Source organism: Rhipicephalus microplus, unplaced genomic scaffold, assembly GCF_043290135.1.
Source record: "Rhipicephalus microplus isolate Deutch F79 unplaced genomic scaffold, USDA_Rmic scaffold_14, whole genome shotgun sequence".
NCBI classification, from domain to species: domain Eukaryota; kingdom Metazoa; phylum Arthropoda; class Arachnida; order Ixodida; family Ixodidae; genus Rhipicephalus; species Rhipicephalus microplus.
In genome coordinates, this window is record NW_027464587.1 from 36,155,105 (window position 1) to 36,171,255 (window position 16,151).

Below are 16,151 nucleotides of genomic sequence, written 5' to 3' on the forward strand. Positions count from 1 at the left end.
ACGCCGCACTTTCGGCACCAAGGGTACCGATGTATCCTTTGCCTCCTCATAGACACTGGATGCTCGCACGTGCGAACTGGTAGTTCGAATTCTGCGCATCGCCTGGTGAGGTGAGGCCTTGAGACCTGAAGACCCTAAAGTCTCGGGTCTCTGTTCGGGAGTAGGCGGTGTAGTCTGGACTACAGCCGCCTTGGGTTCAGGTGTCACAACCGCTGGCTCGGTGTGTGCGGGCCGAGGGAGTGGCGAGAGCTGGTGCTGCGGTGCCCCCTGACGCGCCGAATCAGCATATGTTGGGCCATAGAATGGCGAGACCCTTTTTCTTGCTTTCTTAAAAGAAATGTTTTCTTCTACCTTCAGCATTATTATCTCCTTTTTTCAGTATGCGCAGGAGCGTGAATACGCGGCATGGTTTCCTTCACAGTTTACACAGTGGGGCGGTTGTTTGCAGTTTTCTGACACGTGGCCTAGGACTCCACATTGTGCACAAGTCTGGCGGCCACGACAGCTTTTAGAGCCTTGACCATGCCTCTGGCATTGGAAACAGCGACGAGGGTTTGGTATGTATGGCCTGAGAGAGGTCTTCGTGTACCCTGTTTGAAAGAATTCCGGCAGTTTACTGAAAGCAAACATGAGTATTAGGTGTTTTGTTGGTGTTTCTTTGTTGCCTCTCCTGATGATCATCCTATGTACATTGGTCACATTCTGACTCCTCCACCCGTCCAGAAGTTCTGCTTCGGTGAGGCCAAGCAAATCGGCATCAGATACCACTCCACGAGTTGTGTTCAGTGTTCTGTGTGGTGTTACAGTGATTGGAGTGTCACCAAAAGTTGAAAGGTTGTGTAGTTTCTTAAACTGTTCTTTTTCTCGAAATTCGAGAAGGAGGTCTCCGCTGGCCATTTTGGTAACTTTGTATCCAGCCCCAAGAGTTTCTGTAAGGCAGCTGGCTACTACAAAGGGGGATACAGTTCTGGCTTGCTTGCCACTTATCTCACTATGTATAACATCAAAATGGGGGAAGTTTTATTTGGTCGGTTGAATAAGCCTAAGTCTTCGGTGCGTACGTGCTTTAAGGCAGTACGATCACCTAATAACGGAAAAGCTCTATGCATGCCATTTATTTTCTTCAGAAGCGTTTGCGGCCACCCACCACGGAGTCCAACGAGGGGACATTACAAGTTTGAGGATGCTAAAACTTGTAGATGCCAGCCGTACAACGCTACTACAACCCAATGCGCCTAGACCAGGGTAGGCTATTGGCACAGGGTTAACCTTAGCCGCCAAGAAATTTGGAACTAAACGGAAGAGAATAGAAGACTGGACAGACAAAAAGCGAGAGATAAAGACGAAGAGATAGGAAAAGGCGACTGCCGATTTCCCCTGGCTGGGTCAACCGAGGGGTGCCGTCTACGTGAAGCCGGGGCCAAAGGGGTGTGTTGCCTTTTCCGGGGGGCCTTAAAGGTCCAAGCACCCAGCGTCAACTCAACCCCCAGGATCCCCTTTTCCCCAGACATGGCTCAGCCACACACGGCTAGGCGTGGGAGGGAGTCGAAACCCCCCCCCCCCCCCCCTGTTTGCTCGGGTTCGTGGTGTCGCTACACTACATACGCCTGCTCGCCCGGACGCCCCAGCGGGGGCAAGTAGTCAAGTAGATCCGCCGTGAGTGGTCACAACGTGGTTTATTTCAACGTTTCGGCCTAGAGTCGGGCCTTCATCAAGATTGAGGGTACAGTTTGTTGGTGCTAAGTTTTATACAATCTTAAATCAGAGGGAGAGAGAGAGAAAGAGGAAAAAACAAAAAAAGAAAGAAGGAAAAAAAAACAGAAAACAAAAAGAATATAAGGTGAACTCTCCCGGGCGCCCTCTTTCACTCTTTCTTTACCTTCCCACTCCATCTCTTCCTTTTCTCCTTTTCGCCTTCAGGATGTCTGCGGAAGGATACACAGACCACAGACATCTTAAAGGTGAAAAGAAGAAAAGGGAGGGAGATGGATGGGGAAGGGGAAGGAAGAGTGAAAGAGGGTGCCTGGGGGGGTCCACCTTATATTGTCCTTGTTTTTTGTTTTTCGCTTTTTTCTTCTTTTTTTGTTTTTCCTCTTTCTCTCTCTTCCCCTCTGATTTAAGGTTGTATAAAGCTGAGCACCAACAAACTATAGTCTCAATCCTGATGAAGGCGAGACTCTAGGCCGAAACGTCGAAATAAACCACGTTGTGACCTTTCTTGAAAAATCTACTTGACTATATATATATATATATATATATATATATATATATATATATATATATATATATATATATATATATATATATATATATATACAGGGTACGCCCGAGTGTAAAAATGTGCTGACACATGAAGTTACAACGCGACCAAATGCATGTTCCTCACCGTTGCCGGGAGTTTGTCAGACTATTTTTTGTGTTCTAAAATAATCTTTATTTAGATATGTTCAATTTACTAACTTTTGAAAGAACAAAGATGGATAAAAAGTTTCAGTGAGAACGGTGTAGATTGGTTTGAGAACAACTCGTTACACAATTTTGAACAATATATCTGTTTTTTATTCGTATTTTTCTGCTAACTACAAATGACCGTGAAATACAAAAATAATACCACGTGAAACACCCACTTCCGCGCCATTGCACCACGATGACTCTAGTGCTCCCTAACACATTTCTAGTTGTCATGATGAAATGACTAAATAAATCCACGAACAATAACCGCTAAAACTTTTTAGGACAGGGCCAAGAAATATTGTGTCAATAATGTCATAGTTACTGCATTAATTGAAATCCTCTGACGCCTTGTTATTCGCGACGAGATCGGACTATACGTAGCAGCACCGTCCCGCGCAAGTGTGGATAGGACGTCGGCTGTGTGTGCACAAGTACACGCAGCGGCGATTCGTTGCGAGCTGTCTGAGCCGATTGTCGGCGGATAAAATGCGTTGCATACAGTTTACTCTTATTACCTACGATCTTGTTTACGAAATCGGTGCACGACGTCTATGCAACGTTAACATTACCCGCAAGCAAAGCGCATTCTGCCTTTCATAGGCATGCTCGCCCTGGATGACTCACTTCATGCTTTCGCACTAAATCGCGCCTTTTCTGTGTTCATACGTGCTTAGCTTGGGTTCCGCCTGCGACGCACTGCTGTAGTGTGCCTGAACTATTTATTTATATCTTTGTCATTTGCGTACTACAAAAAAGAGAGAAAGAAATATCGTAGAAAGCCAGCATATCTGTGCTCTTCGTTCAGTATCACCGTTCGTACCTTAACGCATATGATTTTTTTTTCTCTTATTCTGTTCAATGAAAGGTGAGACAGTCGATAAGTCTAGTCAGAAAGGCCTAGTGGCTGACGGCGCTTTGCGCTACACTGCGTTTTCTACGTGTACGCACATGTTCTCACACCAGAAACATCTCATATAAGAGTTCAACGAAAAGATTTCATCGATAAATTACGTGCATGACGGTGCTACAACAAAGTCAGGCCTGATTTATGGCAGAAGCGTGTTTTGTAGATGAAAATTACCACTGCCTTTTGTTGATCACTAACAATGCCACACAAACGCTGAAAACAATGTACAGAAGATAAAAACTTCAGTGGAAATATACGACATTATATATAAGGCATGCCATCTGCATCAGTTTTCAACGTCTGGGCTCGTTAAAGCATTCTTAAATCTAAGCACACGGTTGAGCACAGTAACTCTGTTTTAAGTGAAGTGTAAGTACCGAAGTATCACAGTTATTGTGATAGTATTATTTCTATGTAGTGGTACCACGGCCAGATTAACACCACTAACGCTCCTCACATGATCGATAAACTATAGTGTCGTAGTTGCCCAACTACCAACAGCGCGCAAGTGCGTGGCCTACAGCCTGTTTGTTTTTTGTTTTTTTAACAACGGAGTCGCTATAAAACGCTCCGTTCACAACACACACTTACATAGTCCTCATGTTTGGGAGGATGTCAAGAGCATTTTGCGATTTGCTTAACACAGAAAGCGGCACCCACTCTTATAATATTCTTGTGAATGGAGAGTACGACGATAATAAACAGCCATCCGGAAAGTTGCTTTCGCTGATCCTATTACAATGCATTAGCAGCCAAGCGAGACCCAACGCTTTCGTACATCTTTTCAGGCGTACGTACAAACAGTTACATTTGCGCTGACTTGACTGGACAAACCACACTTTGAGAACGTGCATGACGTACGCTCACATAGAAACACGACGTGGCTAGCAGACGACGCAAGTAGCAATTCACACTTTGCCGTTTCGGGCAGTTGCCACCAGGCGGTGGCTCTGCACAATCTTGAGGCCAATAGACGAGAGATGTCGAAAAATACACCATTCCTCCCACTAAAAGGAACCATGAGTAGTTGCGTGCTAAACAGCGTATGGATAGACTTAATGTTCCGTTCATCACGGGCACCGTGCCCAATAATAAAGCGTCCTTACAAGTGGAGCTCATCCTGAAATCACTGTAGTTTCTGTTGCTGTTAATCCTCCTGAAATCTTTGAAGAGCATGCTACGTGGTTTCATCGCCACGCAACGAAGAAACACGTGGGTTCACTGCGCATCTGCAGAATGACGTTCCGCGACGCCATCACGTGGTTGCTCAGAAACGCTGGGAGTGAAGAGGGGGAGGCCACAGCATCCTACGCAGGCTTGAACGAGCTAGCGCGTGCCAGCGCTTTCAGAGCGTTCTAACTATGATAGAACGTGTTGGTTCATCGCGCGTCTAGAGAATCTCGTTCCTCGATGCCAAAACATGATTACTGAGAAGGTGCAGAGCTAAAGCGTCTTTCCCAGCTTCCTACAGAGACTGGAACTCTTGGTCACGTCAGTGCGTTCGCGCAGTGCATCGGGTAGCTCTTGGGCGTGCGCAGTAAGTGTGGTTACACACAGCGGAAAGAACTCCATAAGCTGCTTTACATATAAGAAAGTTGTGAAAGCATCGGCCAGCTTTGCACCAGACATATCGAAATCGTTTAGTATAAACACGTGAGATAGCTTGTGGTTATCCCATCTCGGCAAAGAATTTTATTGGCCAATGCAAATTGCTGCGACCATTTTCACTTCAAGCAATGTAGAAGAGTATTCCGCACCTACCTGGCGCAGGCTTTCATTAGCCTACACGAATGTTTCTAGATGCCCTGCGGCCATCCGAACCTAGCGGCCGATCTACTATAAAGTTCATCCAGAACTTGACTGGCTGATTATAAAACACAAGCACCAGAATGTGCACATTCCTTGCTTCGCTTATATAACGCAAAATTGTTTTACGCCGGGGCCCACTAGTGCTCCACTGACGTACTGCTGTGATGAATAGGACCTTTTTGAATACATAGCAACATATTGTAACAAAAAAAACAAGATAAAAATTTTCTGGTGCAAGGCATCGAACAAGTGATTTCTCAATCCGCAGCGCGTGGCACCAACCACTACGTAACGGTATGTATGTTGTGAAGATTTCAAATGGTAAGCCATTTAGATCCGCCACATCATTCCTCAGTCCTCATAGGTTCGCAACTTCAGTGCGTTTTCGCCATCAGTAGCGAGATGGCACAACTAAATCGCGTTGGGCGTGCTCTAAAGATCATCGTCCCTGGCATATTAACGAGCTCCACCTCCACGCAGTGAGATCTCTCCTGCGCACGCGCTTGTCAGACTCGTGCTTTGAGAAAGCAAATGGGTCACTTCGCTTGCTTCCGTGGCCGTGTTTACAAAAGTAGGCCACTGCTCATAGAAGTAAAAATTGTGGCAGTTGTTCGTGCTTTCCTTTTGTATACTTGCGCGTTCATTTCTCGCTTCTTTATTTCCGTTTGAACAGCACGCTTTCGGTGTCAAGCTGTGACACTTGTTTTTCCGTGCTCGCCCGGCGCATTCTTATTGTGTGAGTGCTTCCTGGTGGAGTTAGGCGGTGCAAATTTCGAGCTGCTTGTGGTTCTTCGCATGCATTCGCAAATCAACGCACCATAATTGGTCAACTACCGCTGTGAAGAGACGTTTCACTTTCATCGTATACATATCCCTATAAAGAAGGATGGGTGGATGAGAAAAACTTTCACTTTGTACCCAGCGCGTTAGTGGACGTGGCTCCCGCTTTGGTGTCGGCTGAAAAGTGTGGCTCCTTGGCAGACCAACCCCGTTATTTTTTTTTCAAATATTACTTTAGCAGCACTATCTGGGCTTCTTGCCTGCACAGGCTCTGCAAAGATGCTTTCGCGATGAAATGTCTTCTCATGCTTCATACAATTACTGGGAATATACTATACTATGCTGTGTTACTCTTAAAATACCTAGTTTTTCTTTTCTTTAAAGAACTGTCATTGCTTACTCATCCCTGTATAAGTAGGCGTTTCTGGACTGACAATAAAATATTACTACGGTCTCTTTCAACTGTCGGTAGCATAGCCTACAATACTTTGTTCATTTCTCCTAAATGACGCAATGGAGCAGGTATGTATAGCAAAGTATGAGTTAGTAGCATTTACGAATGCCAAATGTGAATGTTTCACTTGCATAGTTTCTGTTGCGGTTGCTACGTTTGAAAAATATATCCTTCTGAATATTTGTTGAGGCGTTTTGATCTGGCCTAATTGCATTTTTACGTTAGAACTTTGATTCTTTTGATGTCATAGACGCTTACGCAGCTATCTTATAAGTGCGCAGCACTTTAGCTCACCTTTGGTATGCATCTAAGGCTGGCCGTGCCTACATACGCACAGAGAGCAGTCAGGACATGAATTTGCCTATTGATGTACATATAAATTAGATAAACTTACATTTAACTGACACTGTTTCTTCGTAGGCAGATGTGTTAATTGTGTTAACCAAGAAATAAGGGGAAATTAGTTATTTAATGTCTGGCTAGCAATATTTGAGCTATTGTTGCCATCTCATGATATATCTTGTCCTAATTAGTAGCCACTACGTCATGAAACCGCATTTTCTATCATCAGGATGCTGAGAGTGTGAACGCACGCCGAAATTCAATGAATGTGCAGTTACATGCAAGAATAGGTACTCAAAATGCATCCTATGGTTGAGATTGCGCCCATCAATATTGGTGGTGGCGTCTGCATAAGCGATCCGTCGAATAACTCTCATAATATAAAATAAATGCGTGATTTGTTATCTTTGACGTCTATCACCAGGCGAGCCGGATTGATATGTATCCCCTTATGGATGGAAAAGTTCCGCGAGGCAGTCAAGTTTTTTTGCCTGCTTTTATTTTCACTGCTGTGCACGTTATCAGTCGCTAACGAGCGTACGTAGAGTCTCAGCTAGTGTTCGTGTTTGCAATTCAAGTCAACACTTTTGCCAAATAACTATGCAGGCTCTCGGTTAGTCCACATGGGTGTAACTTGGAGAAGAATGTCCACTAAGAAACAAGAGCACCTACCATTGATGCACACGGCAGCAGCACTGCCATGCCTAGGTTCAGGAAGCGGGCACAATGATTTCCAGCGACGATCAGCCCCAGATGGGTCCCAGAACAGCACATCCGAACGACTGCGAAAGGTGTGGGCGTCCACAGCTGGTGTCTGCTGGAAAGCATCGCTATGCATGGTGCCACCCACAACCAGTACTTTTTCGACAGGGACACCTTCTTCGGGGCAAAGAGAAAGGCCACCCACGTGTACCAGTACACCTGAACCGGTGGCCACCAACGATCCGAGGCAGACGGGCCACGGGAGCCGAGGACCACGAAACCACCTGAGGAAACGCGCAGTCTTGCTTGTTCGTGCCTTAGTTCTGCCAAGACGGCGAAGTGGCGAATGTAGCCCCTTGCCCTGTTCGGCAGGGTACTCACAGCGCTTGTGGATATCCGTAGAACACACAGCCGGGAAGAAACGAAAAGGGGAAGACAAGCAGTCTTTTTCAACAATGAAGATTTATTTGTGGTATTGGTCGTACCTACACACCTGAAAAAATACCAGCACATTATTATTTCTTTGATATATAGTTACTGAAAAAAGAGTAAGGATACGCCTTCAGTACATACCTGCTTTCACCCTGTATAATTCACGTTTCATATTCTATCGGTGTCATATTACTATCATGCGGTAATACTCCCATGGTCACAGTAACATTGCTGCGCATGCGATATTTTGCGGTGTAGAGGTACGACCAAAGCCAGAATTAAATATTAATAGTTGAATGTTGTTGCCTGCTTCGTCCTCTTCGGTTCTTCTTGTATCCATGTTTTCTCGCGCTATCTTGATAACCTTTCTACTATGACTGGACTGACCGATAAGGCCATTTCACCCCCCTCGTCCAACGAACGCAACCCAGAGCAAGCATTTTAGATATTGATTGATATGTGGGGTTTACTGTCGCAAAGCCCTCATATGATTATGAGAGACGCCATAGTGGAGGCTCCGGAAATTTTGACCACCTGGGTTTCTTTAACGTGCACCCAAATCTGAGCACACTTTTTCGCCTCCACCGGAAATGCAGCCGCCGCTTCCAGGATTCGATCCCGTAATCTGCGGGTCAGCAGCCGAGTACCTTAGACACTAGATCACCACAGTGGGGTCATTTTAGATGTTTAGGCCGCAGTGTCAAGGTACCTTTCGGCTGCAGCTGTAATAGAAACACACTTTTTGTCTTTTGTAATTGATCAATGTAACTACACCTAAAGGAGATAAGCATTATTATTAGAAGAGAAATCACCTTTACCTGCTTTCATCTTCTCAATTCCTACACGCCATACGCGACATGTTCTAAGAGGTAATCTCAATCTACCCAAATGTTACAATAATTATGAAGAAAGACTAGTCGAATTTAACGGGACGAAAATATGAAACATGGTTTCCCTAGAAAATTAAACTGCACGTAATTTCGGTCTAGCATGAAGGTCATGTTTTCTACCGAGTCAATACACATGCGCCCGTGTATGATTGTTTCTTTTGATTTCCACTGTATTCGTTTTAAATAAAACTTTTGTATAACAATCTGATTAAATATACATGTTTGCCACAGAAAATTCATACGTATACTCTGTGCATTTATATGACTGTTTTCGTTTTTTCTTTGAAAGTGGCCTCTACATTCTTTGGTGCACACTGTACTAGACCAGCCACAAGCCACTTTAGGCTATCGGTTAAATTATTTCTTATATTTTCATTAGAGTTTTGTTAAAATAAAGTTCCTTCATTGAGGGATTGATTGATGCAAAACGGGAGGAAACAGGGAAAAACACCGTGTTTGCTTTAGATAATCTCTGGTGGGACTGAACGCGCAGCTTTAAAATTATTGGTTTGAATGGTTCGGAAAGATGAGACTTATTAGAGCTGTGCATCATGAACCCCCAATAGTAAGCCAGACACTAACCTGCTTGCTTGAACATCGTAACAGTCCACGTCTGTGAGTAACCACAGACGACCATCGTCCGTGCGTGCCAAACCACCAGCCACGTACATCACATTTCCCGAAGCAGCCACAGCGGCGCCCATCCGCCCGAAACTCATCGGCTCAGGGATCACTCGCCAGCGTTGAGAGCTGGGATCCCAGCACTCGATGCTGTCTAGTAGCCTAGGAGAACAAAAAAAGGACATCCGAAATTAGCTTCTTGGGGTGTATTTTCATAAATATCATTAATTGGTCAGAAAGAGTATTCGGTCACGCACTGGGAAGCAATAACTTTCTCGGTCAACACGTGTGGTTCAAAGAGTGATAGCGTGACGGTGAAGCTAATTTCGTGACGGTGACGGTGAAACCTAGAAAATGGGAGCAACATTGTGCCACAATTCACGTTTCAATGCTTGTCGGCGTAATATGTGTTGAGATCAAATGAATGTTTTTGTTTTGATATTTGCTTTTTGTTAGCAGGCTGTTCTCAATAGGCACATTAATTCTGTAGTATGTGGGCTTGGTCCTATTGAGACTGGTTCATGTCTGTCTATCTCACTGCAAGTTGTCTAAACAAGCCTGCCGTGAATTCGTCTCACTTTTGCGCACTATGTACACACCCAAACACCATGTGCTAGTGTGTGGAAAAACACGCCACGGTGACTGGTTTGTGTGCGGAAACGGTCGGTCCCGAAAGAGGCCCCACTAAGATCTATCGAATTCTCCCGATCTGCGCAGGCGTTAGGCTCCCGTGACAGCGTCTTCCCTGTAAAGAGTAAGGGCGCGCCCTGAAGGCCTTTTGATAGTTGTTTTCTTTCTTCCCTTGGATGTGATTGATGAGAGAACGGTAGGTGGTTGGCATGGTGACGATTTGTAGCTGTCGTATGAAGGCGGTGGCGCGCGTCGGACGTGGCGCTTGTTTGTAACAAAAAGAAGTGCTCTATAACGAATGATACGTTTCCCTACGCCAGAAATGACGAGAATGTACGTGTGTACTCACGGTAGCGTCTGTTCTCGAGTTCTAGCTGCTCAGCGGCACATAACAGTTTAGCAGCCTCGCACCACTGGCAAAAGAAGTCACCACCCAATCACTCCATACAAATCGTTAAGCCACTGAAAGCCGAAACGACCGACTCCGGTGTTTAGAAGTGTGGTCAACCCGACGCTGAACTAGCGCCTTTCCCAATTACCGGTGCAGTGAACAGTGGGGCCATGGTTTGGAGGCTACAGACGCAGGGAAGTAGAAATAGAATCTCAATAAAACAGCCAGCGTGCCGCAAGGGTGCTGTGTGCGTGCGTGCGTGCGTGCGTGTGTGTGTGCGTGTGCGTGTGCGTGTGCGTGCGTGCGTGCGTGTGTGTGTGTGTGTGTGTGTGTGTGTGTGTGTGTGTGTGTGTGTGTGTGTGTCGTTCTTTTACAATGGCGCAGTCTCGAACCTCTGCTCCTGTGTTCTCGATCTTCCGAAGTAGTCGAATACACTCGGACTCACCACCAAACACGGATGATATTGAAATATCCGTGGTGTCTGCAGCAGTGCTTCGGCGTCGCAATTTCTTGAGCCACCGCCTTGTTCATGCAGAAACTGAAGACATATCCGTCTAAGGGAGTGCCACAGATACATCGTTCAGTGAGAATGAAGTTCTATGTTTTCATAGTTTTAAGGATGACCTGTCAAGTTGAGTAAGCATCGTCAACAAAATTGCTCCAAAGCAGTTTTGGACAAACACAACCAACAAATCCGTCAACCAATTGGCGTCTGCTAGTAGCTGCTGCAGCATGGCGTCGCTTTGAAGGCAGCGCGTACCTTTTATGGTGAATTTAAAGCACGGCTTTCAGGGCCATGTTTGGGCCACTTCTGAGCTCCATCGACACTTGTTTCATGACCGTGCAGTGCGTCGTCAAGGTAGAGCTCAAGGCATTACAATCTACACCTACGACAAGGTGTCCTTCGTAAAAACTAGCGATATGCCGTGAACTTCCTCACCAGCCAGGCAGTGCATCATCGACGGGTTCATAACTCGATGCAAATGGCTGTTTTGTCGGTGCACACCCATCTGACCGACAATGCCGCTTTCTTGCACAAGCTAGTGAAGTTGCATTACACTTTTTACCGGTGCACAACTACAGTCTGGCCAAAGGATTCGGATTCTCCAATACGTCGGTGATATACGTGTAGGCGCTTCAAGCATGAAAGTCAAAACTGCTCAAAAAGTCAGCATTAGTCCATGCAATTTCAAGCATGCCCACTTACAACGCCTTTGCCACGCGTTCATGGCATCGGAAAACTTACGGCTCTCGTCGATACGGGAGCCCAGCGTACGGCGTTGCTTCGATGCCACGCCCCCGGAGATTTTAAGCCATGAACAGAGCCACCTCTGCGGGACCTTGGTCGCGACGCACTACCGGTAGGTGCCCTTAATAGCAGCTCCAAACGAAGGCTGGCTCCAAGTCTTAGTGCTCGAAAAAGACTTCGAAGACTTGCCGGCAAACATGATCTTAGGACCCTACTACCTGCTTTCCGGCAAATTGTGCTTCACTGCGGAAGGAAGTAGCGTCAGCTTGCGTTCCGCGGTTCCAAGTGCGCCATAAACCTTTCAGGCTACGCTTTCCACCCAGCTGTGGGGTGAGTCCAAAACGCCACTTACACTCACCGCTATACTCGAAAAGCACCTGTCAATCCTCACTGATACTACTAAACAGCTTCCCGAAACTAGCGTGATACAGCCCTATAATGTAACCGACAATGATCCGCCGGGGCCCATACCATTGCGTAAATACGTCAACGAGAGCCAACTGTAATTTACCAACAGCTGAAAGAAATGCTGTGATAACATCGTTTAGGCCATAATTTAGCCCATTGGCAGCAGCTGTCGTCGTAGTAAGTAAAAAAAAAACGACATTCTCCGATTCAGTATGGACTACTGAAAGCTGAACTAACACTCGAGATTAGACCCGCACCCACTGCCATGCATTCATGACGTCTTTGACGCTGTGTGAAATGCCAGGTTCTATGCGTCTCTAGATTTAATTTAAGGGTACTGCCCCTCGTGGCGGAAGAAGACGAGTTGGAGACTGCTTTGCGAACACCATCTCGTTTGCACGAATTTAACCATATGCCTTACGGTCTGCAACAGCCCCAAGTACAATTAAGTGTGCATTGAATACAGTGTTGGACACACTGACAAACTATGCTTTTGTAATTTACCTCCAGAAAATTCTAGCAATTGGAGAAACAGAAACACGACATCTGGAAAAGCTCGATGAAATAGTGCAGAGGTTGCCATACCGCCTGGTTTTGACTGAATTGCGAGTATCATCAGAGTTAGCAAAAATATCTTAACTCAGTTACAAGATATCTCGTTACGGTGTACAAGCTCTACCTGGAAGCAGAGACGCTGTAGCCGAATATATCGCGCTAACTTCTTCAAAACAGCTTCACGTTTCCCCCGGAATGCTTTCGTATCTGCGCAAACTTGTCCCGAACTTTTCGGCTGCTGCAGCTCTAGTAAAGGATATGATGAATAACGACGCTCAATTTCAGTGGGGTCCTTTTCAGGATAAAGGCTTGCAAACCATCAAACCACCGCTGACATAAACACTGGTGCTATGTTACTTTAATGAAGATTAGGTGACCAAAGTGCACACTGATGCGAGTCAGATTGGCTTAGGGGCCGTTTTACTTCAGCATGACAAAAGAGGGCACAAACACGTTATCTCTTACGCCAGTAGAAAATTAACAATAAAATGAACTGGAGCGTTCGGCCGTAGTCTGGACGAAAAGTTCCACCACTATTTGTTTCGACAACCGTTCACGGTGGTAACAGACAACTGAACAATTTCTTGGATGTTACAAAAGCAGCACCTAAGACATGAGTTTGCGCGAACAATATTTTAGCTCTAAGAATACACGTACAACATTTGTCACCATGCTGCAGCAGAAAATCAGCTTCCGGACTTATCACCTAATCCGGTCGAGAAGCCTCCCCATGAAATCTAGGAAGCTGGATCATGTTTTCTCAACAAGATCTGGCGGAGGTTCAACGCGCCGAAGAAGGTGTCGCATTCCTCAATAATTTCACTGCGGCTACATGACAGAATGCAAAGTTAATTTTACGTGATCGTACGTTGTACCATCGTCACTAGGTCAATAAGAAATATGAGCTACATCTTCTGGTCGTCTTGGCCCCTTAAGATCAAGTATTTAGGATGCCAGTCATGACAGCCTCAAAGAAGGCCATGTAGGCTATCGAGCAACTTAACGCAAACACGGTAAGGGCCAAGAATAATTTTTGTGGCTGGAAATGTACACAGGTGTATGTTCGTACTTGGCCTTCTACGACGTATGTCAACACAACCGACGTCAAAGAGGTCAACATAGATTATTTACGCCTGTTAGGCCTCCTGAGACAATATTCTGCACCTGGGGTAAGAATCACATCGGGCTCGCTCCTATGTCGACCACGAGTAACAGCGATTTCTACTCTCTATGGATTACTTGCCAAAGTTGGTAGAGGTCGTGGCTGTACTTTCGTTTGATGCAAATATGTTACCTGATCCTAGAGCATGCGCTTCGATTAGCGACAGGGTCTTCCCTACATATTAATCTCTGACCAGTTAATCACCTTCAGCAGTACTCCGAACAGCAAGCAAGAGTTAAGCATCATTTTGCATCGGCATACCATCTACAAGCGAAAAGACTTACAGAAAGGCCGAACCAGACTACCAAGTCTCGGCTCGCAGAGTATTGAGAGCACCACAAACGAGGTGAGGCTGGATGACCGTCTTCGAAAGCCTGCATACGCCGTGAACGCGGCAGCACACTGCTCTGCAGGAATGTGCCTTTACGAGAGTGTTTCAGGCCAGCTACCGCAGCGGAACGCGACAGTCAATTTGCACACGCGCGTGAAATGTAGATGTTCAGTTGCATGCCAGACTCTTTGTCGCGACATCTGAGCTGAAGCTCACCGGATAATCCTACTTGCTCAAGAGGTGCAAAAACGGTGTCATGACCGATGTGACTCTCTGGCACCGAAATATAGTATAGGTGACGACGTGTGGCTGCAGCGAAGTGCGTGAACGTCTGCAAACCAGCTGCGTCAAAAGTAAGAAAGTCCTTTTGTTATTTCCAAGCGCCCAGAACACAACACTTGGCGAGTGCCATCCACAGCTACTGATTTGCGCAGGCACAACAAAAAACGAAACAACTTTGCTGTGCACATGTCGCAAGTTATGAACCGCGTTCGTCGACAAACGTGACGTGGGCTTATACGCGTTTTTTGCAGAAGTGGACCAACTGCAGCGTGGCCGAGTGTATGAACAGTGGGGCAATGAATGAGTGGGAGGCTAGAGAATCAGGGTAAAAATAGCAGATTCCACGTATAGAGGGAACCGATGATATGCGAAGCACGAATGAGAAATGTTGATATGTCATGATGGTTCAGCGAACTGGGAGCGCGGGGGTAAACACAGACACAAAGCAAAGAGGAGGTACAGAGCACGAGCGCTCAATGTCACTTTAAATCAGCACAACGTTATGAGGTGGAGGTAAATGATGCCGTGCATGACTTCAGTGTTATGATTATCATGTTCAAATGTGTCGGTTACCTCCGTCATCTATTCGAGTCGCGTGATACCACATTTGTTATATATGAAGCTAGCGAAACAGCTGCAAGCACGCTATAAGCGTGGTATGTTGTCTTGTTCTTACATAACACGCGTGTAAGGATTATCATCTTTTCACCAGTCATATATGTCGCCACCAATTGACGTCACTTAACACCAAATTCGGTATATGTGGAGCCAGCAAAACGGCCGCGAGCGCATCATGAAGGGCTCAATATACTTCAATGTAGCGTTGACGCGCGCGCACGCTGGGCACAGCGATGCTACGTAATCAAAACGCGAGAACTCTATGGCCTGACGCCAGGCGCGATCAGCGTCCGTCGGCGCGGCCCGACGGCAACCAGTGCGAAATGCGACATGCTGCATTTCCCACCGACGCGTTATCCAGACAACGCTGCATCTCACCTTTTCGTGACGGAGGGACGCTGGACGCGCAGAAATGCGGATGCATGAAAGCAACGCATCATGGCGCGTGCCTGCGAGTACATGGCAGGACCGGGGCCTGGCATGCAACGCAGGCGTGGAGCGATAAAATGTACGCCAGCGAGCACGCGCAACACGTCACGTCAAATTGTATTGGCTCCTTGCCTGTACCATGTAGTCATGTTCTCACATGACACGCATCTTATGATTATCATGTTTTCACCAGTCACATACCTTCGTAATCCATTGGCGTCACGTAAAAATAAATTTGGCATATGTGAAGGTACCGAAACGGCCACGAGCGCATCTTCAGTGTAGCACGTAGTCATGTTGGTACATGAGACGTATGTTGTGATTATCATGTTTGGATGTGTCACTTACCTATATCGCCAGTTCGCGTCACGCAAACCGCATTTGGTACATGTGAAGCTAGCGAAACCGCCGCGAGCGCGTCATGAACGTAGCTTGAAGTCATGCTGTGACATGACATGCATGCCATGTTTATCTTGTTTGCACCAGTATCAGCCCTTCATCACCATTCCCATCCCGTACTACCAAATTTAACATAAGTGAAGCTATCTAAACGGCCGCCAGCGCATCATGAGCGTGGCATGTAGTCCTGCTGTTACATGACACACATCTCATGATTTTCATGTTAGGGTCTGTCGCTTGCGTTAGCCATGCAAATATGTCATGCCATACCAGTTTTGCAACATGCCATGTGAACGAAACCACCAC

At 46.2% G+C, this 16,151-nt stretch overlaps 1 protein-coding gene across 1 annotated transcript in view; it reads right to left on the bottom strand.

The window, feature by feature from the left end:
- LOC142784403 (beta-scruin-like) overlaps positions 1–16,151 on the bottom strand; it is a 315,658-nt gene that overhangs the window by 96,240 nt on the left and 203,267 nt on the right. The window contains exons 8-9 of the mRNA XM_075882771.1: positions 9,353–9,553; positions 7,419–7,732 (exon numbers count right to left, since the gene is read on the bottom strand). Of these exons, the coding sequence (XP_075738886.1) occupies positions 7,419–7,732; positions 9,353–9,553 (515 nt within the window). The remainder of the gene's footprint in view (positions 1–7,418; positions 7,733–9,352; positions 9,554–16,151) is intronic.